The sequence below is a fragment of the Anolis carolinensis genome, chromosome 4 (assembly GCF_035594765.1).
Source record: "Anolis carolinensis isolate JA03-04 chromosome 4, rAnoCar3.1.pri, whole genome shotgun sequence".
Lineage (NCBI taxonomy): Eukaryota > Metazoa > Chordata > Lepidosauria > Squamata > Dactyloidae > Anolis > Anolis carolinensis.
The window spans coordinates 114,876,822-114,904,759 of record NC_085844.1 but is presented as its reverse complement, the minus strand read 5'-3'; the positions used below and the strand labels follow the sequence as shown (position 1 = coordinate 114,904,759).

The following is a 27,938-nucleotide window of genomic DNA, read 5'->3' as shown; positions in this document are numbered from 1 at the left end:
TGTTGGGGGGGCTGGACTATAGTTTTAAAAAAACATGAACGAATTCTTATGCACACTGCACATCTTATTTGTAGTACAAAAAACCACGAAAGGACAATACAATATTTAAAATGCAGAACGATTTTAACCAACATAAACATACCAATATTTCAATGGGAAGTGTAGGCCTGCTTTTGGTTGATAGTCAAGTTAATTAGGGTTATTGTTGTTGTGTGCCTTCAAGTCGTTTTAGACTTAGGGTGACCCTAAGTCTAAAGCAGTGGTTTTCAACCTGAGGATCCCCAGATGTTTTTGGCCTTCAACTCCCAGAAATCCTAACAGCTGGTAAACTGCCTGGGATTTCTGGGAGTTTTAGACCAAAAACATCTGGGGGCCCTAGGTTGAGAACCAGTGGTCTAAAGTTTAGGGTGAAGGCCGCATTCGGCCCACGGGCCTTAGTTTGGAAACCCCTGAAATCAAGTGTTTAGCTTTATGGGAGTATAGTTAAGTGTTAAAAATTCATTTAAAACCGGGGGGGGGGGGGGGGGGGTGTTGTTGTGGCCTGTAAGATTTTGTTGATCCACAATTCCCAGGAGCCCTGAGTAATGGTGAGGGAGATTAGAAATTGCAAGCCAACATTCATAAAGCTCTGATGTTGGCCACATTTGTCCATCTGATTTAAGCAATGAGACAAGTTATCCCCCCCCCCCCAATTTCTGCTGTGTTCTGAGCAATGTGCACATTTAGTTGTAGATGTATTTTACCCTCCTCTGAAGTTTTCTTGAGTAATTTCCATCAAACTTTAAGACCTCCAGAGCATGCTAAAAAGATTGATTCTCTACCTTTCATTCAGAAGACGGGTAAGGCATTTCAGTGTCATTGCCATGAATAATTAAGTACGATATTTTCAAATGGATGTTTTCCCCTCTTTTTATTGCTGTTAATTCCAGGAAAATGCTGCATAAAATCCAATCTGTTCTAGAAATATAAGTGACCTTTCCAGTACATAACATTTCAAATATCAAAGTATATGGTAAACATACAAATAAAGAGAAGGCATCATACCTATGTACAGTACAGTATCTTAAATCATAAAATAAGTCCCATAGGTAAACTGGCAGATAACTGAGAATGCCAATCTGTTGCTGCTTTAACACCCTCACTAGACTCAGAAGCAGTTATTTCTTTTCAATATGGTCCAACTTACCCAGCGCAAATATTTTTTTATTTAAAATAATTTCTTATGCTTATTTTCTTTTAAATTAAAGCTCTCATCTATCTCGTTGCCCCCTCACTTCCAAAATATATTGGTGCTATAAATATAAATGCTATCTATGAAGAAATGTAGTAAATCAAGTTTCTTCAAGTTTTTTGTTTAGTAATTAGAATGAATCAAATATGTTTTGACTGGTTCCACCTGCTGTATATTTGATTTTTTATAAAAAATAAGTAAAACCTCTACTTTTGCTATTAGTTGTGAACCTAACAAATGGTGGTAGTTCAGTGTTGATCTCAACAGTCAAAAGCTTTCTTCCAGATAAACTCAGTGCACTTAAGAAATCAAATATTACCTGGAAGCAATTTAGTACATCTTGGCTTTTAGAAATAAAATACAGCAGCGTTAAACTTAGTGATATGACACTAACATGATCAATCTTCACACTCATTGGAGTCTTTCACATTATATCGTGATCACACAGTGGTAAATTGTCATAAGAAAGTGACATTGCTATTTGGTTCTAGTATACAAACACCCAACAGATTGTTAGAACACACACAGGTTTTTGTCCAGATTCAAATGAATCATTTTACATTCTAAACACAACACTGTAATAACTTTAAAGGGGTGTTAAAATTTAGCAATTTTTACTGACACAGAATTATATTTAAGAAAAGGTATTTTCTGCCAACTTCCATTACAAATGCAAACACACAAACTAAGGCAGTCATACCAGTTACTCATTTTAAACCAACAGGTTTTTTTTTAAAAAAAGAGTACAACAAAATTAAAAATTATTTGACTTAACTCTATTTCAGAAATCTGCTCAGAGTTCACACCATTTTAAGCCTTCACCATATCCTATTTATTTTTTTCATTTAGGCACATAAGAGCTGTACATATCTATGAATCTTTCATCTTTCAAAAAAAAAAAAAAGCAAGCAACAGCCCCACCAATTCACAAGCACAAAAGTTTAGTAGACTCATGAACAGGGGTCTATTTTGGGAACTCAACATCCATCCAGTCCCATTTAGACAACGTAGAGCCAGCAAAGGTGGAAGAGAATAGCAGCATGAGAAAAAGAGGGGAAGGAAAAGGTGACATTTGGGAGCATGACCCAGCTTCTCCTTTCAACCATATGGCTGTTCAACCAGTGTAGTCAGAGATTAAATGACCTTTAAAAAATAATGCAGTAAACATTGCACATCTCAAGTCTTCAGTGCAAAAAGTCTATTTTCCAAATGCTTTTTGATTGATTGGCTGAGACAGCCACATGCTTTATGCAAGTCAGACCAGGAGAAAAACAGCTTTCTTCGTTTGTATCAGAACAGGTGTTCATGAGCAATGAAAAAATGCAAAGAACATAAACACACGCAAGGAATCTCTCAAATCCAAAGAATTCCCCCGATCTCCCAACCTTCATTTTGGTATGCAGGCAATGTTTACTTGGTTTCAGTCAGCAGAATCCAACGTATCATTAGAAGGGGGTGGGGGAGGTGCATATCTCAATCTGTAAGTGCCTAGAACAGGAAAGAGAACTTACTAAGTCACTGCTCGCACTTAATATATTAAGTTATGAGAAAAGCTACAAAGCCCCCAAAGAAAACATACTCCTCCATTGATGTTATTCAACTATCTAAATTCTACATCTACATAAAATGCTAATTTTTAAATAAAAGGAATGCTATCCAAACAACAGTTTTTTTTCCTGAACAAACAACCACAATGTGGCTATATACTCAGATATAATACTAAACAATGGTTTAGTTTAAAAAACTAAACCAAATCTCCCCTCCCCTTCCCTGGTCAAATGTTCCCTTCTCCTCTTTCCCTCCTCTGATATGGCTGCAATGAGGAGAAAGGAAATTTCAAATTGTTATAGGATAACCACAATAATTACATGGATGCAAAATGTAAGGCCCTTCAGATTTTGCCAGACTGTAACTTACTGATGTCTATGTTTGCAACAGCAGAACAGTGCTGCAGTCTGGCATCAGCTGAAGGGACACATGCTCCCCACCCTTCGTTTAGTGGACTGTCTCCGAACACTAAAATATGTTTTTTATTTCCTATGGTAAGGGAAAACAAATCAACATCCTAAACTGTGTTTTTAAAAAGATTAAACATAGCCAGTCCTGGTTCATTTGGCACCATAAGCTGTGGTTAACCTAAAATGGAAGAACGGCGTCCAAAATGTCTTTTATTGACAGTCAGAGCGGGTAGGTGGAGGAAATCCAGGGGAAGCTAGGTTTGCTTTTACAGCACAATGGTCCAAACAAGTCTGTATCACTACACTTAACATCTTTAAGCCATTCACTGTTTCCATCTTCAGAGCACACAACAACCAGTCAAACACGCCTTCTCTGTTCAAGTTTCAGACACACCAGAAAAATAAGGGATTCCTTCATTGTAATGATTCATTCAGAACTTAGGCATATTTACATATCTTTTGAATTGTCTACAGATATGTTTGTAAAAAAGGGGAAAGAAATTAAGCTATAGACAAGTGAATGGCCTGCCCTTTTTTTAAAAAAACCAGCACAAAGCTTTTGGGAATCCTTAATATAAAAATGTTTTTGCTGCACCATTTTGACATGGGCCACTGGAAAAGACATCATAAAGTCTAATGACTTAAACACTTGAGTTTTGGTTTGCTTTTCCTAAACGGGGATTATAGTAAGTTTCCGCCAATGTCATGATTTCATTTCATTATGACAATGTAACAATTTAGGCCTTTTACAAACTACTCAATGGTTTTACAGACAACCCCTCCCCCAATACACACATACAGACACACTCACATTCACAGACAATGTCAAACAATCCACAGACAGCTGAATGGGGACAAGCATGGTCAATAACAAAAACTGAACGAACTCAGAAGCAACTGTGTTGGGAATTATGATTACCTTGTTGACTGGCTTCCATGGATGACTGCTTACAGTCCTGTGCATAGTGCCCACTAACACCACAATTATAACAGGACACATTCCCATTCTTCTTGGGACATGATGCATTAGTATTGGCAACTACATTTTGAGCTGGATACATAGGATAGAACCTCCCATATCCTGCCATTTGCTGCATACCATAGTTGGTTTGGCTCCCCATGACCGGGTCATGCATCAGCCCATTTGGGTAGGGGCTCCGGTGCAAGTAAAACGGAATCTGTGTTCCATTAGTCTGATGAGCTTGGTTGAGGTAGCTACCATTGCAAAGCGATGGCAGAGTAAAGAAAGGTGGAACTCGGTAGACTTGTCCAGGAAGTGGGTTGTGATAAAAGTAACTGTTAATCGGAAGACTTCCATTGGTCCCACAGCTGCATCTGCGACCGCAAGACCCACAAGGCCCAGACCCCAACTGCTGTGGAGACAATAGAGTCCCATTTGCATTAGTATTCCCAGCAGCACTAATGTAAGAGGTGCTATCGCTTTGTGCAGTGCTGTGTGTTAAAGCAGGACTGGGACTAGGAGCAGGGCCTGGCGTATGGGTCGGTATTGCAGGAGGAACTGTAGGTTGGACCTGACTAACACAGAGGCCAGAGGATGGAGGAGGAGGAGGTGGTGGTGTTGATGCCACAGTGTTCAGCACAGTGGAACTCTGATTGGGCAGTACACTGGTAGCATGAAGAGTCACTGGCACAGGAAAAGGAGCTGGTGGGAGTGCTGTGGAGAGGCCAGCTGCAGAAACTACTACTTTTAGACTGGAAGATTGAGAAATCACTCCTGCGCTTCCCTCAACATGAGGCACCATTTGATTTAAGCCCAGCACATGGGATGCAGGTTTTGAGACTGGATCTGTAGTAGGAACCGTGGATCCCGGAAAGTTACCTGGGTTGTGGACTGGGATAAAGGCAGTGGTGGGTGATCCGATGCTTAAGTTTCCTGTTTGTTGTGGTGGTGCTCCACTAACTGCACAACTTTCAGAGGATGCCTGTGGTGGAGGCATTTTCATTCTGTGTACTGCAACGTGCAATGCCGGGCTGCCAGGCTGGATTGCAGGTGGGAGAAAGTTGGCTGGCAGAGGGGAGGGCAGCAATTCTATAGGTTTTTCGGATTCACCCACTAAGCCCATTCCAACAGGAGTTGAATTTGTAACCACCATCCCTAAAGCTTTTCCATCCGTGGGTATTGGTGGTGGGACGACTGTTTCCGGCTTCTGTGCACCATTAAGTACCACACAGTGCAGGCTAGGCATGAAGGAAATGTGTTGGAACTGTGGATTCAAAGCATCCTCAACAATATTCGGATTGTCTGATCTCACTGAAAGCTGTGCTGACGACTTAGTAAGGTCTGCAGAACCGTACCCAGTAAACCTCATCATGTTTGGATTCCCAGAATCTTCAGAATTGCTATCTGTATCTGTGGAAAACAAGGCAATATTAAACAATTAAAACCCTCAAGTTTTAAAAAGCATTTTAAATCTAAAGCCCATTTATATCACTAAAATGACTCTCCGACAGAAAGGAGGGGAAATATTAAGGCTTTCCTTAAACTGACTTGTGCAGTCTGTTATTTCCATTTCTCATTGCTTATAAAGAAACATAGAGTTGGAGGAGACCACAACCTCCCACCATGCAGGAATAAACAATCAAAACACTATTTAATATTACAAATGAAAGCTGCAAAACAGTTATGACAGTAAATTCTTTTTAATATTTTTCTTTCATTGATATGCTCAATTCTTTTAATACTATAAATATTTTAATTGTATTGATCCTTTAAATTTCCTCCCAACTGTGAGGAAAAAAGTGGGCCATAAATACTAGAACTACTACTACTAACAATGATGACATCATCATTCAAACAGTTCCAATAATGCACCAATCATGTAATAAGACATTTTCTTCTCAGTTTTAAAGAAATACAAAACTAGGGGATATTTTTTAAAATATATATTTAAAGAAATATTTCAGCCTTCGGAAAAGCTGGTAATATTTCCAGCCCCAAGGGCTGCATCTGTTACTATGGTGGGAGAGACATATTACACGTATACATATACTCATCTCTTTCATTTTAATACATGCATGCATGCATGCATAAACATACAGATACACACATTATGTTCCTATCTTCACAGGAAAAGTTGCTTTCCTGTGATAAACAGTGATATTGGCAGACTGGTCAGAAGCTTTACTGCCCACTGCAACCTGGATGTTTAGTTGGCTGTGGAAAAATGAGGTCGAGTTATCCCTGGCTTTGGCAATAGACCAGAATGTTATCTGGCCCCTTGGTAGCCAGTCAGGACATAAATACAATTCCCATAGCAGAGATTAAGAAGCCTACTGTATGACACTAGAACAAATATCTTGCTATGACTACCAGTCATCATGACTAGTATGCATTTATAGTCTCTTCCTGCATTAACATAACTGCTTTTAAATAGTAAAGACACAAAGTAGTTATGTACAGATATAGAAAAAATAATTAAATTTAAAGCAACTGTGGTAAATATTTTAAAAATGCATAGGCTGAAAAGCCAAACTCTATATCCTACAATTTTAAGTTTGGCAAGTGTCATAAAATCAAGAATGGGTCAGGCTGCATGAACTGAGCAAAGCCAGCTGATGTCTGGCAAAGCCCAAATGAAGTTTACCTTAGAAAACTAATATAAAGCAAAAGTTGCTACAAAGGAAGAGCTAAGATTTGTTGGTATATGAGACAAATGAAAAGGATGCAGCTACACACAGAATGATTCTCTTTATTGTCTCCATTCTAGAGAGAAGAAAAAGCTTTGGAATTTTTTCTAGGTTACATTGAGGTAAAACATACTGAATGTTTTTTGAAGATATTCTGCTGATTAATTAGACAATAATGATTTAATTAGAGATGGGCACCTAAACAGAGAAGTAATGGGCAATTGTAGCATATCCAGGGGCTATTTTCAGCCCCTAGGACTCTCTGCAAACCTGCAAATGGCCAAAAATGAAAAGAAAAGAAAAACCCACAAGCAATAGCAGAAGTCCATTTTTATTTTTCAAAAACAGGTTTATGTTAAGCAGATGAGGGCCTGGGCTCCACAAACATATTTTAATGACAAACTGCAACTTTTGGAGGCTTCCAATAGCAGCAAATTTGGGATCTTTTTGTCCAAATGAAAGGTAGTCAGGGAGCAGGGGTGATTAAAAACACAAACAGCTCTGAGGGCTGCAGGCAACCCCAAGAAACACACACTTCCCTTCCTAGTTTAGAAGTATCCTGATTACAACTCTTCAGTTAGCATCTACTCTATATATCAACTGTCTTATCCGTAAAATTGTTAGGTATGTGTCTGCACTCAGCCCAATACACCAATCCAAATAAAAAAAATGATAAAGTAATTCTCTACATTCTTATTGTTTTAAAATATATAAATACAACCTCTGTCTTTCTCTTCTTCACTTTCAAAGCTTTCCCTTCCATCATGTCGTGGACTAGAAGGAGAACTGTAACTTTCTGAAGAGGTTTCTCCACATGTGTCATGTCCAACTGTAACATCTAAATTTGAATCTAGAAAAGATTTCACATCAGCAAGGTTACTGCTGAAGACCATCAAGAAATATGCATTATCAACTTTCACCTTTCTGCATCTTTCATTTCTTACCTTGCACCTACAGCTCCCAGCTCTCTAATACAGTTTTACTCAATACTTTCTACTTTCAAAACAATAAATGAAAATGTTTAACAGTAACACTAAAATAGAATTCACTACAATTTATGGTTGAGAGTCAAAGAGCTGCTTCAACTGCAAAGGATTTGGGCATGTACAGAATAATAATTGATCTGACTAGCATAATTCTCTTCTTCCAAATTAATTATTGAATGCCTACATCTGGCATTCTTTAAGAAGAAAATATGCCCATATAGGCCCAAAAGGAAGAAAAAAATTCCAAAATCAATTACTGGGGTATTCAATACCTTTATTTGGCCATCACAAGTGTCACAAAACAGTGACAGGTTTTTAAGTTCACAAGAAATCCCTATCAGGTAAAACAGGAAAAAAGAAGGGAAGAGAGGGGGAAGAAAGTTGGCTGATAACATCAGCAAGTTCCTTTAGAAGAAATGACAAAGCTAGATCAAGTCACAATATACAAAAGAAGTATGATTGCACTGGAGATGCACAAATCAAACTCCCACTAATAATGAAGAACTGCCACTTTTGGGGGTGGGGTGGGATGGTTTCTGTTCTTTGTCTGATCCTGGCACTAGAGAGGTGAACATCGGGGATGCTGTTATACCACAAAAAGAGACAGAACTGCTGTTGTAAATATCCAAGACTTGTATGTCTATGTGTTAAATGTTTTGATACGGCTGATGGGCTAATCAATAAAATGTGTGTATCTATATCCAAGACTTCTAAATCAGGTATCTGAAATTCAATTTCCTAGTTTGGTTACAATTTTTTTCTAATGGTTCTGCACAATTTCAGAATGCAGAATGTCAATAAAGCCATTTAATCTAGACTGTCGCATGGGGGCACACAGATAACATGTATACCTGGCACCTGCTCACTTTGATCCCATTTCAAGCACTCAGGAATTCCTGCCTGTGCAGTATAGATCCCCACAAACCCTCAAATTGGTTCTTGGCTCCTAGGCTGAAGAAGGTTCTCCACCACAGAGCTGAATATTGTCAATTAAATCACAAAAACGTTTCCAAGTGTTTCTCTAGAAACTCAGGAACACACTGTGGCCCAAAACTCTAACTCACTGATCTGTTTTGAAGGGCTGACTTTGTTTTCAAGGCCTTAGGTGTTATTTTTTCAAGCAGAGATGGGCATATACTACTTGAAAGGCCCTGATGGGATGAGACCAAACGTAATGGGTACTTCTAAGAGAGTATCTGGATTTCTATAATTTTAAAGTGTGAAGTTCATGACACCAAGGATTTAACTATCAGTGAAGGTGTACAAGAGGACCTATGCACAGCTAATCATGAGCAATTACAGAAATCGCATTCCCAACATCTTAAGAACCAAAGCTGTTCACCCCTGTAGCAGGATGTCAAAAATTCACTATATCCTGGGCACACCCATCAAAAATGAGACAAAGTATTTTTGAAACTCCCTGCCTCTGTGCTGTAGATGAAAAGCTAAGGCTGTTGCACTTTTGAAAAAGAAAAGCCTTCATGATTAATAAAAACATTAATGGCTGAAGAATGTACTGAAGAATGAGGATATTCCATGAGTTGTATTACAATGGTGAGATGGTGCTTGCTCTGTCCCTTTCCACCAGCATTGGTGGTATAAAATCTTTTTCAGAGAGGTCATGGACAGTAGCCTGGTTAACGAACAATTACATGCAGGCGCAGAGCCCAGAAGGAAAACACGCTGAAAGAGACCATGACCTAGTATATTGACTCTTTATTTTAGGAGACTCCAGCAGCATGCTTTTTGCTAATGGAAACGAGATTTAAGGACCATCTCAACATGAAACTTGACTTTGTCTTACAAACTTTAACACACAGTATATTGCATATCAAATCAATATATAACAAATGCTTCATAAATCAAAAGAGAATTTATAAGAAAACTCCACTGTACTGAAACAGTATTTTAAACACATTTCCTACCTTTTGTTATTCCTGGGTGGAGATCATAAGTATCTGCAACTCTTACACAGTTACTTCTGATAGCTAATCTGTTATCATTTCTCTTCCCTTTATCTCTGTGTGGAGGAAAAACATTTGTCAGAAGAGTCTGTTCAAGGAATCTCTTTGCACTGGATACAGCCCTGAAAACTTTAGTTCTAAAAGTGGGCTAGAATGAAAAGTTCTTGAAACAAATTATTTAACAATTTACTGTGGCCATTATAATTACTTGCATTAATACTTCACTGCATCATTTTGTTTTCATTTATTTGGAAATCTACAATTGGGCTGTTAGATTAATACACCAGTATTTATGCATGAAGGACAAACAATACGTATTTGTTTAAACTCACTATCCTCAAGTCGAAAAACAGTATTTAGGCACTGGTGACTATATCTGGGCAGATTAATACAGCCCCTTTACTTTTTCAGGAGGTACCTTTCCTTCATGCATTGCCTTTTTCTCTACAAATAAGTCAATATCACTTGTGGTGGAAATATTTCACCACAGAAGCTCCTGGTAGCTCAAAGAATAGGGAAAACATACACATCAAATATTGTGAAACCCATGTTACCTCAGAATGTTATAAGTGAAGAGCAGCAAAAAAAAAAAAAAAACCCCTATTCAATTTTCATTTCTGATTTAAGAGATTCTCGCCAAGTGGCCTATCTCGTTCCCATGCCAAGTAACCCCAAGAAACTCCATCAAAAGTCTCTTCTGTCCCCTTTGTTTCGTGCCGGCCGAGAGAGCAGTCCTTAGCCACACCCACCAGGATGAGAACGTGGTACAAGGGAAAGAGAATGAAGCAGGCGCTCCTCGAAGGGACAGCCCTCCTTTTCTTCTTGTCCCCCTCCCCAATTGTTAATCCCCTCCCAAAAGCTTGCAAACATCTCCCTAAAGAGAGAGAGAAAGAGCCCTGCACACCTTTTCTTGGTGCACCTTCCAGATGGAAGAAAGAAGCAGGAGGGATCCAGAAGGGGATGAGGTTACCAAGATCTTGGCCAAGGCCTTTCCAGGGACCCAAGGAAAGGGGCTCCTGGCCCGGGGTGGGGTCTACTTTGGCGTCCATTCCCACTGCCGTTGCTGCAACTCAAGGAAGGAAAGCAAGTGACCAGCTTCCCTTCTTGGCGGGGCTACCCATCTGCATTGCAAGGAAAACCCGGGCTGGAGAAGCCGGGAAGGAAGGCAGAGGATGAAAGAAGGGAGGGTGCCCTTTGAGGATGGCATGAAGCCTCCACCAATGGTGAGTCAGTCAGGCAGGCCAGGAAAGAAGAGAAAAGGGGAGAAGAGGAAGGACAAAGGGGTTGGGAAGGAGGCCCTTTTTTAGCCCCTAAAAAACAGGGTTTAATATCCCTCCTTATTATCCGTCATTTTTGTTTATCCGACATTCTGCCCGCTCGTTTAGGTCGGATAAACGAGTACTGTAATTTCTGCAAGAATTGCCTAAGTTCAGCCAAACTGAAGAAGGATTTTAGACCATCTTAGTGTTCTAAAGCGAAACAAAGACAGACAGGTGGATGTTAATGCTTCCAACTATTCAATGTTAATATAACATACAATAGGCAAAGCAATTTTGCCTTTACAATATGCTTTCCTTGCGTACAAAGAGGCTACTAACATCCAACTATGTCACTGATATCTTTTTATAAAATCCAAGTTTGACTACTCTTCCATTTGTAGCTTATAACATTCTCTAAGGGTTGTGTTTGTCATCTTAAAGTAGTTGGCTATAAGTATCAGTTATACTGATTATAATATTGTTTTAAAAAGACATTTGTGTTTCATTTACCATGAACAAATACCAAACTCCACAGGAAACCCCCATGCTTGCTAAACCCCTAAGATCATTTTTTAAAAGTGAAATTAACACTTACTTTTCTGGCTGCAACTTTCCTTTCTTCTTGTTCATCACAGGCAAATTCCTCTTATCTCCTGTATTCTAGATGACAAGGTAACACATATTATTTCTGACAAAAATTCCAGTTTTCACTAACGCAATGGAGACAGCAATTTGCTCCCTTTCCCCTGATGAAATACCCTCCTTCTATCACCAAAGCTCTCAGGTATATGTTCATCACTGATTCTCCTTTAAGTTGCAAAAGGTATTATTATAATTTACTATTATCGTAGAGTTCCAGTTATCCGAGTTAAACGGGCGGGCCCATTCTCGTATAACCAAAATGGACGGATAATAGGGGGGGCCTATTATCCAAGCGGGGGGCTTGGCCAGGCTGCGGGGAAGGCACTTCGAGGGAGGGAGGCAGGCTCCAGGGGAAGTTCCAATGGAGGATTTCTTCTCCCCACGCCTTCCTTGCTCACCTTTGAGGAGCTCAAAGGCTCCCATCAGCTGCTCTGAGGCGGTGGACGGCAGGGCAGGCTCCATGTAGAAAAGGGCACGGAGCTGCAAGAAGGCCCGAGAGGGAGCCGCCGCCGCCGCCACTGTGATCATGGCTGCCTCTGCTTCCCTCTCCGCTGCCTCCTCCTCCTTCGCATCTTCCAGCCGGAGGAAAAGAGAGAGAAAAGTCCTCCTCCCTCTTCCGAGCTCCCTCTGAACAACGGCGGTGGCTCCCTCTCGGGCCTCCTTGCAGCTCTGTGCCCTTTTCTGCATGGAGCCCGCCCTGACGGCCGCCTCAGAGCAGCTTCAAAGGCGAGCAAGGAAGGTGCGGGGAGAAGAAATCTTCCATTGGAACTTCCTCCGGAGCCTGTGTCCTTCCCTCGAGGCACCTTCCCCGTGTGGCCTGGCCAAGCCCCCGTGCCTCGGATAATACGATTTTCGGATAACCTGAATTCTACTGTATTATGAACTATTTACACTCTCCATTTTTATCTAAATCAGGACACAGGGCAGCTAATCAGTAGCATTAATTCTTATTATGTAATTATAATTAAAAATTAAGCCCATGGTTGAATGGACATTTTACTATTATGTTATACTGCCATTTGATAATATATCAAATTAGGGGTGGGGGTTTTACACACACACATATTTAAAATACCTGATCGAGCATCGTGCAATGTTCCGGGTGCTGTTGAAGTGCACAGCCTTTTCTTCTCCAATCTGGCACACCATTGTGTTCAGAGTGTGTTATGCCAAAACCATCCAGTGAAGAGCATTTTGTATTAACCGTGCTATTATAGAAGAAGATACATAAAATATTGTGACTAAGGGTACATTCACTCTTGCACACCAACAAACACAAAGGTGTGTGTGTTTTTACTGGTCCCTGCCAGATTTTTAAAAAATCATGTTTCTTCATAAAGATTTAAAGTACACAGTTGTAAAAGTTGGAACTCAACCACATCCTGCATAAGCTTAGATGTGCGGAACTGGCAAGAAAAGCCCTTCCCCTATTGGCCTCTCTGCCTGTCTGTTTTCTCCTCACATCCCCTTGTTTGTTAGACTGATACTTCTCAGGGTCAATTCTGAGCACATGGAAAATCTGAGTCTGCCATTTTCTTCTCCTCCTGTGAGCATGGAAAGAAACGATGTCTGCTGTGGGTTCTTTAGACAGCTAGGCCCTGTTTTACTTTCCTATCTAGGTATGTAGTTTTTAGAATAAAGTATTTTATAACTGTTAAAGTTTGACTCTGCTCCTGAATTGCTGAAGTTCAATCGGTCTACTGCTGGCTCAATCGCTCTACTGCTGTTGCAGATTTAGCACTTCAGAAATGCATTTCTGTTTTGAACATTACACCCAAACAGCACATGATGGGATAAGTACCAATTGCATTCACCCACCCACATAACCTCTTCTTTCAGTATGACTTTTGTCTCTCTCTATACTGTTCACAAACATAACAATCTTAGGAGCAGAAAACAGCCTATACTTTTTTGATGTTGTTTAATATGGACAGAGGACCAAGCATGTATAGAAGAATAAATGTATATCAGTCTCAATAGTGAAGTTTATCATGTTTAAAGAGAAAAGCAGCCAAAGTGCCACACCAGGGATATGGTCCTTAAGTCATGATGAAAAGAAGAAATAGTAGATATATGGGCAAGTAGAATACAAGAGGCCTGTACTGAATGGATTGTTAGTTATCCCATCAATCTGTGGTAAGCTTCCAGTAAATTAGTATATGCACATAGGAAATGAAACAATCATGTTAGATAAGCCTTGAATAAGCACACAAACGCATTTTGAACATTCTAGAGACCACTTGAAGGCTTCTTCAAAAATACATCCAGGGATGAATTTTCCCAATGCTAGCAGACTAGATGCGGGTGGATTTTTATTCATAATCCTTACTGGCCTCACATGCTGCCATGATACATGCACAGTCAAACATCAAAGTCCAAAAAAGGACTTTTGAGAACAACCCCCAAACTCTTTTTTTTCTAAAGAGTAATTTTCCCCAGTCAACAGTGTCATTGGACTAGAGTTTCCCACAGGTTATGGTTTCTTTGCTCAGAGCTTACTGAGGGAGGAAGCCTTTTCTTATGATTTTCATTTCAGCTGCTACACTTACTTTTTTTTCAACATGCTGACGTAGCCGGTGATATAAACTTATCTATTTTTCTCTTTTCTTTCCCTCTGTCCATGCATGCATGCCTAGTGAATATTAGGGGTGTGAACTGTGCCATTTTTCAAAACAGGATCTGGGAAACTGGGCAGTTTCAGAAACACTGGAAACAAACGGACGGTGGTGTTTGGTTTGTCTTGGCTGAAATGGACCACGTGGCAGCAGCTCCACGCACTGAGGTTCTCCCCCCCCCCCTTTAGCCTTGCCTGAGCCAATCAGAGTAAGAAAGTAGATCATGTGTCTTTTCACCAAGCTGGTCTATATATGCCAGGGAGAACTTTTTCCTGAGAGGGAAAGATTGTGTGCGAGCTAGTTCTGTGTTCTCTCTCAGTGCTGTCTCTGCTTAGGATTGTTTTTAGAATCAATTACAATCTTTACATTTTATTAGTTTAATATTTTTCAGTCCTTTTTACTATTTCTCTAGGGAAATGAGGGTGAGCACGCGCCTAGGGAAGGTGTTATGATTGAGCCTCATGGCTCTGTTACTGACAGGCGTGGGCGTAAGACTCCTCGAGAGTCAGATACTCTCGAGGAGCGAGAGAGAAAAAGACTGCGAGACATATTTGCAGCACCATCTGACGAAGAATCTTTCGAAGGGTTTACGGAGAGAATGGAGGAGGGGCTGGTTAGCTCAGAGGAGGATGAGATGGATTGGACTCGGGTAAGGGAGGAATTGGGTGCCACTGGCCATGATGGGACAGAAGATGAATGGGGACCTTCAGGATTAGACCCATGGCTTAGCTGGAGGGATGGGACGGGATCCACAGCTGGAGATGCTGTTGGGCGTAGTCAGAGGTGTTCCAGCTCTGACGAGGAAAGTGATGAGGAAACGCCCGGGTTAAGGAGGACAGCTGACAGTGATGAAGATTTGTAACTGGCATAAAATGGGGCTTGGGAGCAATTGCAAATTGCGTCGGGCAAGGTAATCTGGGCAAACGCTTGGGATCCGTGTGTGTGTGGGACGCTTCCCTGAAGACTTGTGTGCTTTCCTGTGCTGTGACGTAAGTTGATTGAAATCCAGGGTCAGACGGCGGGAGGGATTGTGTGGGCATTTGTTTGTGCAAACCTGTGCTTACTCTTATTAGCTTGACCTTCCGTCGTCTTTCTGACGGACGCCATCTCCTGCTTTGAGAACCCGGACTGAACTGACCACGGCTTGTCTTCCCCCCTTCTTGGACTTGGAAAAACTACAAACGTCTGCTTCTGGCTTTGATTTACGGAACGGAACTGGTCTACTCTACTTCTACAATCCTTGGCTGAATTGCTCGTGTTGGAGATCCTGTCTACTGTGTGTGTGTGGGAGCGACGCAAGTTACTCTAAGCACAGTGCTGGCAGCAGAGAGGAATCTGCTGCCAATTAGTTGCATTCTTTGTATCTTTTGTTCCTTGGCTTTCGTTCTGTTAATACCTAGGCTGAAGCAAGCAGTTTGTTTTTACCCGGATTAAACTCCGGTTTAATCCGGTTTATCTTTTGAACATTTACTTTTGTCCCTTTTTGCTCCTAAAGGCAAAAACTGCCTGGCCCTTGTGTTTTTACGGGCATTTTTGAGTTCTGTAATCTAATAAACTCTGTTACTTTGAATCTTGTGGCGTTCTGTCCTTGACAGATTGCCCGACGCCCATAAAAAGTTTATTGCAGCAATAAACCCGTCAGGAAGACGATGGATGAGTTAAGAGCCAAAGTAGACCAATTGCAAACGGCCTTAAGCCAAACAGCTTTTGCTGTGAAAGGACATGTTTTGACTCCTGAACGCTTTGACGGAACCAGGTGCAAGTTGCCAACCTTTTTGGCACAAGTGGAGCTTTATTTTTCTCAGCTCAGTGCTCATGCTTTTCCTACTGACACTAGCAAGGTGGCTTTTATTTTGAGTTTGTTGACCGGTCCCGCAGGACAATGGGCCACTAATTTAATTTTGGGAAATGACCCAGTCAAGGACAATTTGAATAATTTCAAAAGGTTGTTAACTGATACTTTTGGGGATCCTCTCCGCACGGAGAACGCTGGGTGGGCTCTGTATCGGTTGAAACAGGGAAAGGGGACTGTTTTGGATTATTTAAATAAGTTTAACCTGTATCGCCACCAGCTGGATTGGGGGGAAAATGCATTCATGCTTTTATTTACTGCCGGGTTAAGTGATATGCTCCAGGATGAATTAGCACGCTTGGAGCCGGCTGAAAGCTGGGACGCCTTAGTAGCTAAGGTGTTGCGTTTAGACGCAAGGTTCGAGGCTCGTAAACACTCAAAAGCAATGTGTGCGCCACCTATGCATGTAACCAGGGCACCTGTGGTGATGGGGGAAGAGCCCATGGAGCTTGGGGTCTTTAAAAAACTGTCTACAGAGGAAAAGAGCCGTAGGAGGCAGCTGGGCTTGTGTTTGTACTGTGGGAATGCTGGGCATTTTGCCAAAAATTGTAATGTGAAACCTTCCCAGCTTTCGGGAAAAGGCCAGCCCTAGTGCGACGTGAGTCCAACGCACTAGGGCTCCTCAAGCAGTCAACTGAGGGGAGGAAGCATGTTTTCGTACCCATTACATTATCTGTTGGGGGAAGGGAACTTGTTTCTACTCTGGCACTGCTGGACTCAGGAGCTACGGTCTCCTATGTAGATATTGAGTTTGCTAAGAAGCATGGCATTCCTAGAGTGCGCAAGGCATGCGACGTGTGGGTGGAGGGAGCAGATGGGAGACTGCTGGAGACTGGGGTGGTTAACCAGGAAACCTCAGCAGTAACGTGGGAGGTGCAGGGAGTAACGGGAACGTTTGTGTGGGATATTACGAGCTTGCCTAGATATGATGTGATCCTGGGGATGGATTGGCTAGCTGTAGTAAACCCACAAGTGGATTGGGCAACACGTAAAGTGATCTTAAAGAGGCAGGATTGTTGCACTCTAAACGTTACTCATGCTGATATGGAGGGAGTGCCTGCTGAGTATGGGGAGTTCTCTGATGTATTTTGTAAAAGAGAAGCGGACAAATTACCACCGCACAGGCCATATGATTGCGCCATCAAGTTGGCAGAAGGTGCGAAACTGCCAGCAGGGAGGCTGTATGCCTTGACTGTACCGGAAAGGCAAGCTTTGCGGGAGTTTTTAGATGACAATTTAGCCAAGGGGTTTATTCGCCCATCTAGTTCTCCAACTGCGGCACCAGTATTCTTTGTAGCCAAAAAGACTGGGGAACTTAGGCTGGTCTGCGACTATCGGATCCTAAACAAATACACCATTCGGGATAGGTACCCGCTCCCTTTAATCTCGGAACTGTTATCAAGGGTGCAAGGGGCTAAGGTCTTTACCAAGCTTGACCTGCGGGGGGCCTATAACTTAATCCGTATACGGGAAGGGGATGAATGGAAGACGGCATTTAACACGTGTTTCGGATGCCACGAGTTCCGAGTCATGCCTTTTGGGCTTTGTAATGCTCCTGCGGTCTTCCAGAGGTTCATGAACGATGTGTTCAGGGACCTAATTGACCAATTTTTAGTGATTTATTTGGATGATATCTTGATTTTTTCTAAGGACGAGAAAGAACATCGTCAACATGTCAAGCAGGTTCTGCACCGACTGCGGGCTAATGGGCTTTTCGCCAAGGCTTCCAAATGCGTCTTTCATGTGCCTGAAGTGGAGTTCCTAGGTCATGTAGTGTCAGGTAGGGAACTTAAAATGGACCCACATAAGGTTGACGCCGTCAACTCATGGCAGGAGCTGAAAACTAAGAAGGATGTACAAAGGTTCTTAGGTTTTGCTAATTACTACCGGGAGTTTATTCCGAATTTTGCAAAGCTCACGGTACCTTTGACGCAGCTTCTGCGCAAGAAACAGCCATTTGTGTGGGGGCGGGAAGCTCACGAGGCGTTTCTACAACTTAAGTCTAGTTTTCAATCAGACAACATACTAACCCATCCTGATGTTGACAAACCGTTCGTGGTAGAAGCGGACGCTTCTAGCTACGCGTTGGGGGCTGTATTGTCTCAGAAAGATTCCTCAGGGACCTTGCGTCCCTGTGGATTTTACTCGCGGCAACTAACACCCTTCGAGCAGAACTATACCATATGGGAGAAGGAGTTGTTGGCGATTAAGGTGGCGTTTGAGGTGTGGCGGCACTGGCTTGAAGGGGCACGGCACCAGATCGTGGTCAGATCTGATCACAAGAATTTAGAGCACTTGCAAACAGCAAAGAAGTTAAACCAGCGTCAAATCCGATGGGCTTTGTTTTTCTCCAGGTTTAACTTCAAGGTGCAGTTCGTAGAGGGGAAGGCAAACTTGCGGGCCGATGCTTTATCCCGCAAGCCGGAGTTTAAGACCAATGAGCAGGTTGTATGTCAGACCATCTTGCCTACTGCCTCTCTGTGTGTTGTAGATAATGAGCTCGGGTTACATGACCAGATCCTTGAGGCTCAGAGGGATGATGTGTGGACACAGGAGCAACTGATGCTGCTCTCAGCAGGTAATCGTACCATACTGCCGCATCTACAAGATCAAGACGGAGTATTGGTACGCAGGGGGCAGGTCTACGTACCAGTGGGGGCCCTCAGGTTGGAGGTGATTAGAGCCCACCATGACGAACCCATGGCTGGGCACTTTGGCAGATTCAAGACCGTGCAGCTCATTACCAGGAGCTATTGGTGGCCAAAGATGCGGCAAGACATTCTGCGCTTTTGTGACAGCTGCGCCGTTTGCCAGCAGAGTAAGACGCCTGTTGGGCGCCCTAGAGGGTTGTTGTCGTCTTTACCTGTTCCGGACAGGCCATGGCAAATCATTTCCATGGATTTCATTTCAGATTTGCCTAAGTCTGGGGGTTATACTTGTATTTGGGTGGTGGTGGATTTATTTAGTAAACTGGCTCATTTTATTCCTTGTTCAACCATTCCGGCGGCCCCTACGTTGGCCTTACTATTTACTAAGCACATCTATCGTTTGCACGGAGCACCCGAGGTGATTATTTCAGATAGGGCTCCGCAATTTGTGTCACGCTTTTGGAAACATTTCCATGAGTGCTTGGGGACTAAGTTAAACGTTTCTTCAGCCTTTCATCCGCAAACGGATGGACAGTCGGAACGGGTTAATGGGCTCTTAGAGCAATATCTGCGTTGTTTTTGTTTAGATCAACCCACGGCTTGGGTGAAGTGGCTACCGGTGGCGGAATTTGCTTACAACAATGCGGTGCACACATCTAGTCAGCATACGCCGTTTGAGCTAACTTATGGTTTTCACCCACGGGGAGGTGTGGCGCCGTCGACCAATGTGGTCTCTTCGGACCCTGTGTACCGCTCTACGGAAATGGCTGCATTGCATGATGTTGCCCGTCGCTTACTGCTGGAAGCTAAGGCAACGCAGAAGACTCAGGCTGACCGCCACAGGCAGGCAGGGGAGGAGTTGGAAGAAGGGGATTTGGTGTGGTTATCTTCCAAACATATTAAACAGGCTGGGGGAAAGTTTGCGCCTCGGTATTTGGGTCCCTTTCCTATCGTTAAAAAGATTTCTTCCGTTGCGTTTCGTTTGCGTTTACCGTCTAGTTTAAAGGTCCATCCAGTCTTTCATCGTTCGCTGTTGAAACTTGATACCTCTAGTCGTCGTGGTGCTATAGCGGAGGGTATCACTGCCACTTCTCCGCCATCGGGGGAGGAGGCCTTTGTGAGAGGGGATAGTGTTATGATTGAGCCTCATGGCTCTGTTACTGACAGGCGTGGGCGTAAGACTCCTCGAGAGTCAGATACTCTCGAGGAGCGAGAGAGAAAAAGACTGCGAGACATATTTGCAGCACCATCTGACGAAGAATCTTTCGAAGGGTTTACGGAGAGAATGGAGGAGGGGCTGGTTAGCTCAGAGGAGGATGAGATGGATTGGACTCGGGTAAGGGAGGAATTGGGTGCCACTGGCCATGATGGGACAGAAGATGAATGGGGACCTTCAGGATTAGACCCATGGCTTAGCTGGAGGGATGGGACGGGATCCACAGCTGGAGATGCTGTTGGGCGTAGTCAGAGGTGTTCCAGCTCTGACGAGGAAAGTGATGAGGAAACGCCCGGGTTAAGGAGGACAGCTGACAGTGATGAAGATTTGTAACTGGCATAAAATGGGGCTTGGGAGCAATTGCAAATTGCGTCGGGCAAGGTAATCTGGGCAAACGCTTGGGATCCGTGTGTGTGTGGGACGCTTCCCTGAAGACTTGTGTGCTTTCCTGTGCTGTGACGTAAGTTGATTGAAATCCAGGGTCAGACGGCGGGAGGGATTGTGTGGGCATTTGTTTGTGCAAACCTGTGCTTACTCTTATTAGCTTGACCTTCCGTCGTCTTTCTGACGGACGCCATCTCCTGCTTTGAGAACCCGGACTGAACTGACCACGGCTTGTCTTCCCCCCTTCTTGGACTTGGAAAAACTACAAACGTCTGCTTCTGGCTTTGATTTACGGAACGGAACTGGTCTACTCTACTTCTACAATCCTTGGCTGAATTGCTCGTGTTGGAGATCCTGTCTACTGTGTGTGTGTGGGAGCGACGCAAGTTACTCTAAGCACAGTGCTGGCAGCAGAGAGGAATCTGCTGCCAATTAGTTGCATTCTTTGTATCTTTTGTTCCTTGGCTTTCGTTCTGTTAATACCTAGGCTGAAGCAAGCAGTTTGTTTTTACCCGGATTAAACTCCGGTTTAATCCGGTTTATCTTTTGAACATTTACTTTTGTCCCTTTTTGCTCCTAAAGGCAAAAACTGCCTGGCCCTTGTGTTTTTACGGGCATTTTTGAGTTCTGTAATCTAATAAACTCTGTTACTTTGAATCTTGTGGCGTTCTGTCCTTGACAGAAGGCGCGCAAGGGCATTTGGGGGGAGGGGTTTGTTTAAATATTTTTTTACTTTTGTGGGGGGTGGTTTAGTGAAGGGAGGAGATAGCCTAACTCCCTTGAGTCCACACAGGGAGAATTCAATTCCTATCTATCTTATTGCTTCTGTACTCTGTCCTGCACCTTCTACCCCCCCCCCCAAATATTTATTTACAAAAAAGCCCTTCACCCAACAACACAAGTTAAAACACTCAATTAAAACATTATAACTACGTAAAACAATAAAGCACATCAACAGAATTAAAACCAGGAGAATAATAATAACTAAACATTCAGGGGGTAAAATTGTGTAGAACTCTGAATGGGGCTCCTAGGTGGTACAAGGGCAATCAAAAATAGGGGCGGAGGAGCAATCTCAGTAAACACTAAAACTATAAAGGGTAAGGACAGTGATAAAGTGCAGTAACTGATAATAAGTTGTAAGAGGGCTGAGTATCTGGTGGGACTGCTTACTTTCTTTTCTTGTTAACCTCTTTGACTGACTCATTTATTCCCCTCCCCTGTATTCTGGCTTGTGTGTACTCCTGCCTCAGTTCACCTGGTTTGACAACCATGTAGAAATGATTAGGAACAGTGTTCGTTATTAGTAAAAATACTTTTTAAAAATTCCTATAAATTGTGGGATGTGTGAATCTTTCTGAAAGTTGGCAGCAATGATGCGCTGCTGCTGCTCTTGTTCTGTCGCTGTGGAGGAATTCCAAGGGATACCTTTTTGGTTTTGGTAAAGGAGATTTTATTTCTAGAAACATTAAGAATGTCCGAAAAAACAGTGGATGACCTAAACGTTCTGACACGTGGTGGGCTTGCAGTGGTAAATGTTTCCCTCCAAGTGTGACCATTTCATACCGATAGCCCTAAAAATGATGGGAAAGGGAGCCTCGGAAGTCCACCCATTGCCACCAGTGGGCTGGATCTTCCCGGTGCAAAACTTGAACTTCCGGCTGACAGATCAATAAACAGTAGTTACCCTCCCCCCCAAAAAAATTCAGGCAGTTCCTGAAAAAACAGAACGGAGGGACCTGAAAATCGGACACCAATAAACCATTAAAACACTATTAAATTACATAAAATGTAGTATAAAATGTGATAATAATAGCTTCACTGTCAGAGTCTGTTAACAAAGGTATGTACTGTATATTTAGATTCACAACTGTTCATTATTTTTCCATTCACTTCACACTTCAAAAACATAGCTACAATTATAGCAATTGCATTCTAGAATTCCAATTATGTTGGTGGAATCTTGAATTGTAACACCAGTTTCCAGTTTAGCATATCCTAAATTAACATATTAAAAAGCAGTATTTTACAAAGAAATCAAGCAACACATGGATTAGTTATATAACAAAAGAATAAATCACGATATTTAGCATCTGTTGCCCGCTTTTGGTCCAAAACTATTTAGCTGTTTGTGATTCCTTTATTTTATCACTTTTAAACATATTTATTATGCAATGCTTTTGACATGAAATAAATTAAAAATTTAGCACCTACTTGGCAACAGGACATTTTCCATTATGTTTCTTGTGAATCGCTGTATGCTGTATAATTTCTGAATGGAAAAGAACAAAACCTTATCAAATGTAGTTTATTTAAACCAGAACCCCTCTTCCACAGACTTAAAAACTTTATTTGTATTTAATTTTAAAGGTACGATTACAAACAAAATAAAGAAAAGAAATTGAGTTTCCGTCTGTATTGCTGAAGCTCATTCACTCTACTGCTGGCACAAGAAGCTTCTGAGCTGCTAAACTGCTGCTACTACTATTGTTGCTGCTTTACCATATTTAAATGCCTCCCCCCCCCTTTTTTTTTTTTTTGAAAATTACCCCAACACAGAATTTGTCTGGGAATTCAAATGTTGGTCTTCCTGGGTCCTAGCAACACCATGCTGGTAAAATTCATTTACAGTAATTTAAACTTCATCCCAAGTAAACCTAGATGTTCAATTTAATAATCTAAGTAAGAGGGATTTCTCTGACAATTGTTATTTTAGTAACAATAATATTCATAATAAGAAAAAATAGCTTTGTATCTTTTGAATAGCCACATGTTGCTTTGAAGGAAACACTTTCTAACTATTTATTTTTCACATGAATTGCCCTGACAAGGTGGTACTTTTTTTTTCTTTCTGGATGAACTGATGTTTCATAACAGATAGATGCATCACTTTCTTTCATCCTCAAAGGGCATTCAAGGATGAAAAAAAACTTGGGTTTTTTTGTGTGTGTGTGGAAGCAACAGGGTGTGCCTCCCTAGTCTTCCATAGTTGCCCACCCTTACCTTAAGTCATACAGAGATTTCTGATTCACACAACTGGCTAGAGCACCCAACCAAAAATTGTTGTCTACCAAACTGACTTCAAACATTTATTGAGACACAGTAGAACAGTATTAGAGTTGTCAGTAGTTTAAATTCTAATTTTCACTTTCATCAAACCAAGACTGTTACTATGACAATTCAAAATGTTACCTGAAAATACTTTTCAAATTAAACCAGAAAACCATGTGTTTCTTTTGCAATATATGCCTACCTTCTTCCTGACTTGAAGCTTCTGAGCTGTCCTCTTTGAAGTGTTCTGGTATCTTGGATGTCTTTAGAGATGATTGGAAGTTATCTGTAAGGGCAAGAGTTTTAACAACTTCAGAAGGCATGACTTGAAAGGACTTAACCAGAATAGTAAGGTAGCTTTACAAAGAGCTGTGGCAAATTTAGGGCTATAGAAACTCAATCTTTTGTAGCTAATGGTATCAACCTACAAAACATCTACACTAGTATGAGATACCCAATGTAGACACTAACAAAGGCCCCTCAGTATGGGGCTGAAGGTATCTTGCCCCAATCTAACACATTAGCCTCTAGAATGGGATAAGTTGAAATAATGGCCATTGGTTTTCAACTCATATGCCTATTAGTGAGCCATACAAACAAACTCCTGGATACTTTTGTATCAAATGGTTGTAGAATGGAAAATTGTCTTGTTCATTTCTATCCTGTAAATAACTCTGTCCACCTTTAGGTAACCACCCCCAATTCCATTACAGCTCCATATGCTGCAATAAAATATTATCAGCTGTGATTTTAGGGGCCTGCAGGAGGGAAAAGAAATACTGGTAACATGAGAAACCTTCTTCTCATACCACTGCAAACAAACCAACATGACTATCTTCAGGCTAATATATGAAAACCATTTTGATAATACCAGTCTAATCTTTAACTTTCAAGATTTAAGGATTCAGATTCAATCAACGTTCACTATTACTTCTCGATAAAAATGTTTCTTAAACCAAATCATGATTTCTAATATGATTCATCATGAATCAGATATTAGGAAACTGAAATGAATCCATATTCGAACAGGAAGAATTTTAACAGTTTCTTACTTTGTGCATGCAATGATTCTGAGGATAGCGACTGGAAGAAGTTGTTTACTTTCTGATTCTGGAGAAAAGCTTGGGAAGTAGTTGAAAACAGCTGCCTAAAATACAGAAAATCATGTTAAACAAGTCACCTATTACATGTAAAGTTACATTTATGAATTACTTTTTCATTAATTCACATCAGTCATTCCTCCTTTAAAAAATTCAACATACACTCTGTGAAGTATGTAATCAAAACTCTACAAAAAGAACAGGCCAGGCCCCACTAAGTTATTCCTACTCCATTCATCTGTAATCTCATAACCACCGTGAGAGGAGGACATTAATTTCAGAAATGAAATCTGCTTCATACATTGTGTATGCATACACCACATGTGTATAAGCCGTTCCCGGGTTACAAACAACTGACTTACAAACTACTCATAGTAAATAATAGAGGTGAGACAACAGGAAGTGTGAGAAATCTACCTCTAGGAAGGGAAATTCACTCCTGAAGGAGTTATCATGGGGGAAAGTTGTCTCAACTGAAGTTTTCTCACCAATCCTTGTTTTCACAAGCCAAAAATTTTCAAAATCCAATTATCTAAGGGACAGAAAGTGAGATCTACTCTTTTGAACAGGGGCACAGACAGCAAAAAAAACACCAAAGGGGTGTTAACCCTTCCATATGCTATTCAAAGCTTACACACACACACACACACGTATGGCTCGAGTTACACCGATTGATTACAAAAGAAATATAGGCAGTTATAGTACCATGCCAACTGAGTTTTATAGGAAGACATATATATATTCATCACTCAAGTATTACCTTATCATAGGTTCTAAGTCTGGGTACCTTCTTTCTTCTTGTTTCTGTAACCCTTGATGTAATGCTCCCAAAATAGTCTTGTCAAATGCTTCAGAAGAAAGATCCCTTGGAAGCTGAGGAGAGGCATGTTAGTTACTGACTAATAATTAGATCACTACCCCCAGTGCTCCTCTTTCCCATCTCAAAAAAAATCACACATTAGTCAAGTAATAATGGGTTTCTGAAACATAACTATTAACTTCAGAAAACTAAAAGTTCAAATTAGCTCAATTCAAGTTTAACAAAGTCATGCTCTGAGGAGAAATACACTCTTCTCAGGCAAGGAAGAAGTAATCACATTGTAGATTACTTTACAATCATCAATTGAAGCTTGTTGTGTACATTGGGACGGGGCAACTTTTTTTCAATGAAAGGCAAGTAAGCCATGAAATGTCAATAATGAGCAACTAGTTAGGCGATCCCTTGTTGTCTGTATATGATGGCCTTCCAAGTGCAGTGTCTTGGCGGTCGGTACGTAGGTGACTGTAAAGCTCTAGTCTGGACCTGCATGTTCTTCCAGTGAGGATATTGGTTTCCAGGTAGAAGGTAATCCCAGTCAGAGGTGGCCAGCATCCAGAGATGGATGGAATCATCCATTTTTCTCCCTCTCTCTCTATGCACCTTCTCTGCACAGCCACCATCAATGCTAAGTTTAATACAACCGACACTAACAGAATTATAACAAAACTGCACCTTTAAATATGGTAATTCCTAAACCCAACTCAGCTGTGCACATCATATGGTTACAACTGGAAAAGAACATTATCACTTGACAACTGAAAATTGATGTTTTCCATCCAACCCTAAGAAAACGGTTGTCATTCTGTAACAACTATCCATGCAAAATGTATGTATTGTGTTCATTCAACAAGCATTTTGTTATCCATTGATACAAATCAGAATTGTATCGTAAGGATATCAAAGATATCGAGCAATCTATTCATAATAGATCATCTTTTTTTAAAAACTTACTTTAAGCAAAAATTCCTGTAGTTCCTGATGTGTTTTAGTTACACAGGATGTGGAATGATCAGACCAGATTACCTGATGACAAAAACACAACAACAATTATAAAGTAATAATCTTTATAGGATTAGTTAAATATTAAAGCTTGATGCGATCAGGGTAGAAACAACAACAACAACAACAACAACAACAACAACGACAAAAAAGCCCAACTGTCGCCTGCGGCCCCTTCTATACTGCCGTATAAAATTCAGATTATCTGGGGTGGGGAAATTAGGTTCATTAAAACATTGTTTCTTTTTCAGAAGTATTACTGAGGTAGTTCTAACCATAGCAGAAACATTCACTTATAACTTTTGAAAAATATGTTATTACATTTCTGAATTTTATTTATTTATTTATTTACAGTATTTATATCTGCCCTTCTCACCCCAAGCGGACTCAGGGCGGATCACATTACACATATAAGGCAAACATTCAATGCCTTAACATAGAACAAAGACAAAGACAAACGCAGGCTCCGAGCTGGCCTCGAACTCATGACCTCTTGGACAGAGTGATTTGTTGCAGCTGGCAGCTGACCAGCCTGCGCCACAGCCCGGGCCTTTTTAACTATGTAAACTGCACTTACACCAGAAAAAAGGAAATGCACAGATATAGGATGAGTGACACCTGGCTTGACAACAGTCCATGTGAAAGGGATCTAGGAGTCCTAGGCCCCTTCTACGCTGCCAAATAAAATTCAGATTATCTGCTTTGATAATCTGGATTATATGGCAGTGTAGAAGGGGCCTTAGAGGCCTTCCAAATAGGCCCTATATCCCAGGATGTGATCCCAGTTTTTCTGTTTATCCCAGATTATCTGGCAGTGTGGACTCATATAATCCAGTTTAAAGCAGAAAACCTAGGATCAGATTCTGGAATATAGGCCTGTCTGGAAGGGCCCTTGGTTTCTTTCAATGCTGGTTCATTAAATATTTCAACTTTAAAAATATTGTGTTTTTAAAAAGCACGCTCCTTCAAACTGCAACACAGCAGAAGAGAATGACTTATGCTTGCCTGAATAGCAATTATACTTGCCTCAATAGCTTGTCCCTGATGAATGCCAGAAGCTCTATCTATAGTAAACTCAGTAAGGCAATACTAATAATTAGGGGGGGGGGGGATATCAACAAGCCATACTGAGATTTTAAATAAAGACAGCTCTTGCTGCAAATCCCACTTATCTGCAGGATGGTTTATAAGTAATGCTAAACCATGCATTTTCCCATTTTCTATAGGGACTAGAGAAGAAATAAATCAAGACTGAGATTCACACTGCCTATTTTCTGGCTGATTGTTAGATGAAAACGAATATGGTTTAAAACACATTATGAAATCAAAACAAGCCAACTCCAAATCATGCATTTATTAACCTGGCCTGCTCAACTAATACTTTAAAACTTCATTTTTGGTTTGCATGCAATAACAAAGCAGGAAATGGCTAATCTAAAAATAGAATTCTGCTCATTCCTGTTTCTGCCTACATAGATGTGAACAGATTAACCAAATATTTCCCACTGATTCCTTTAAGCCTATCTTCATAGAACTAAACCAGAGGCGGTAGATTTCAGGTCCTT

General features: G+C 41.3%; 1 protein-coding gene across 1 annotated transcript in view; it reads right to left on the bottom strand.

Moving 5' to 3' along the window:
• Positions 1-893: 893 nt before the first annotated feature.
• The window catches only part of zcchc2 (zinc finger CCHC-type containing 2), a 35,639-nt gene continuing 8,594 nt past the window's right edge, over positions 894-27,938 (bottom strand). The window contains exons 4-14 of the mRNA XM_008116862.3: positions 26,326-26,397; positions 25,315-25,427; positions 24,507-24,601; positions 23,657-23,740; positions 22,618-22,675; positions 12,764-12,896; positions 11,642-11,706; positions 9,749-9,843; positions 7,559-7,687; positions 4,109-5,560; positions 894-2,719 (exon numbers count right to left, since the gene is read on the bottom strand). Of these exons, the coding sequence (XP_008115069.2) occupies positions 2,652-2,719; positions 4,109-5,560; positions 7,559-7,687; positions 9,749-9,843; positions 11,642-11,706; positions 12,764-12,896; positions 22,618-22,675; positions 23,657-23,740; positions 24,507-24,601; positions 25,315-25,427; positions 26,326-26,397 (2,364 nt within the window). The 3' untranslated portion in view covers positions 894-2,651. The remainder of the gene's footprint in view (positions 2,720-4,108; positions 5,561-7,558; positions 7,688-9,748; positions 9,844-11,641; positions 11,707-12,763; positions 12,897-22,617; positions 22,676-23,656; positions 23,741-24,506; positions 24,602-25,314; positions 25,428-26,325; positions 26,398-27,938) is intronic.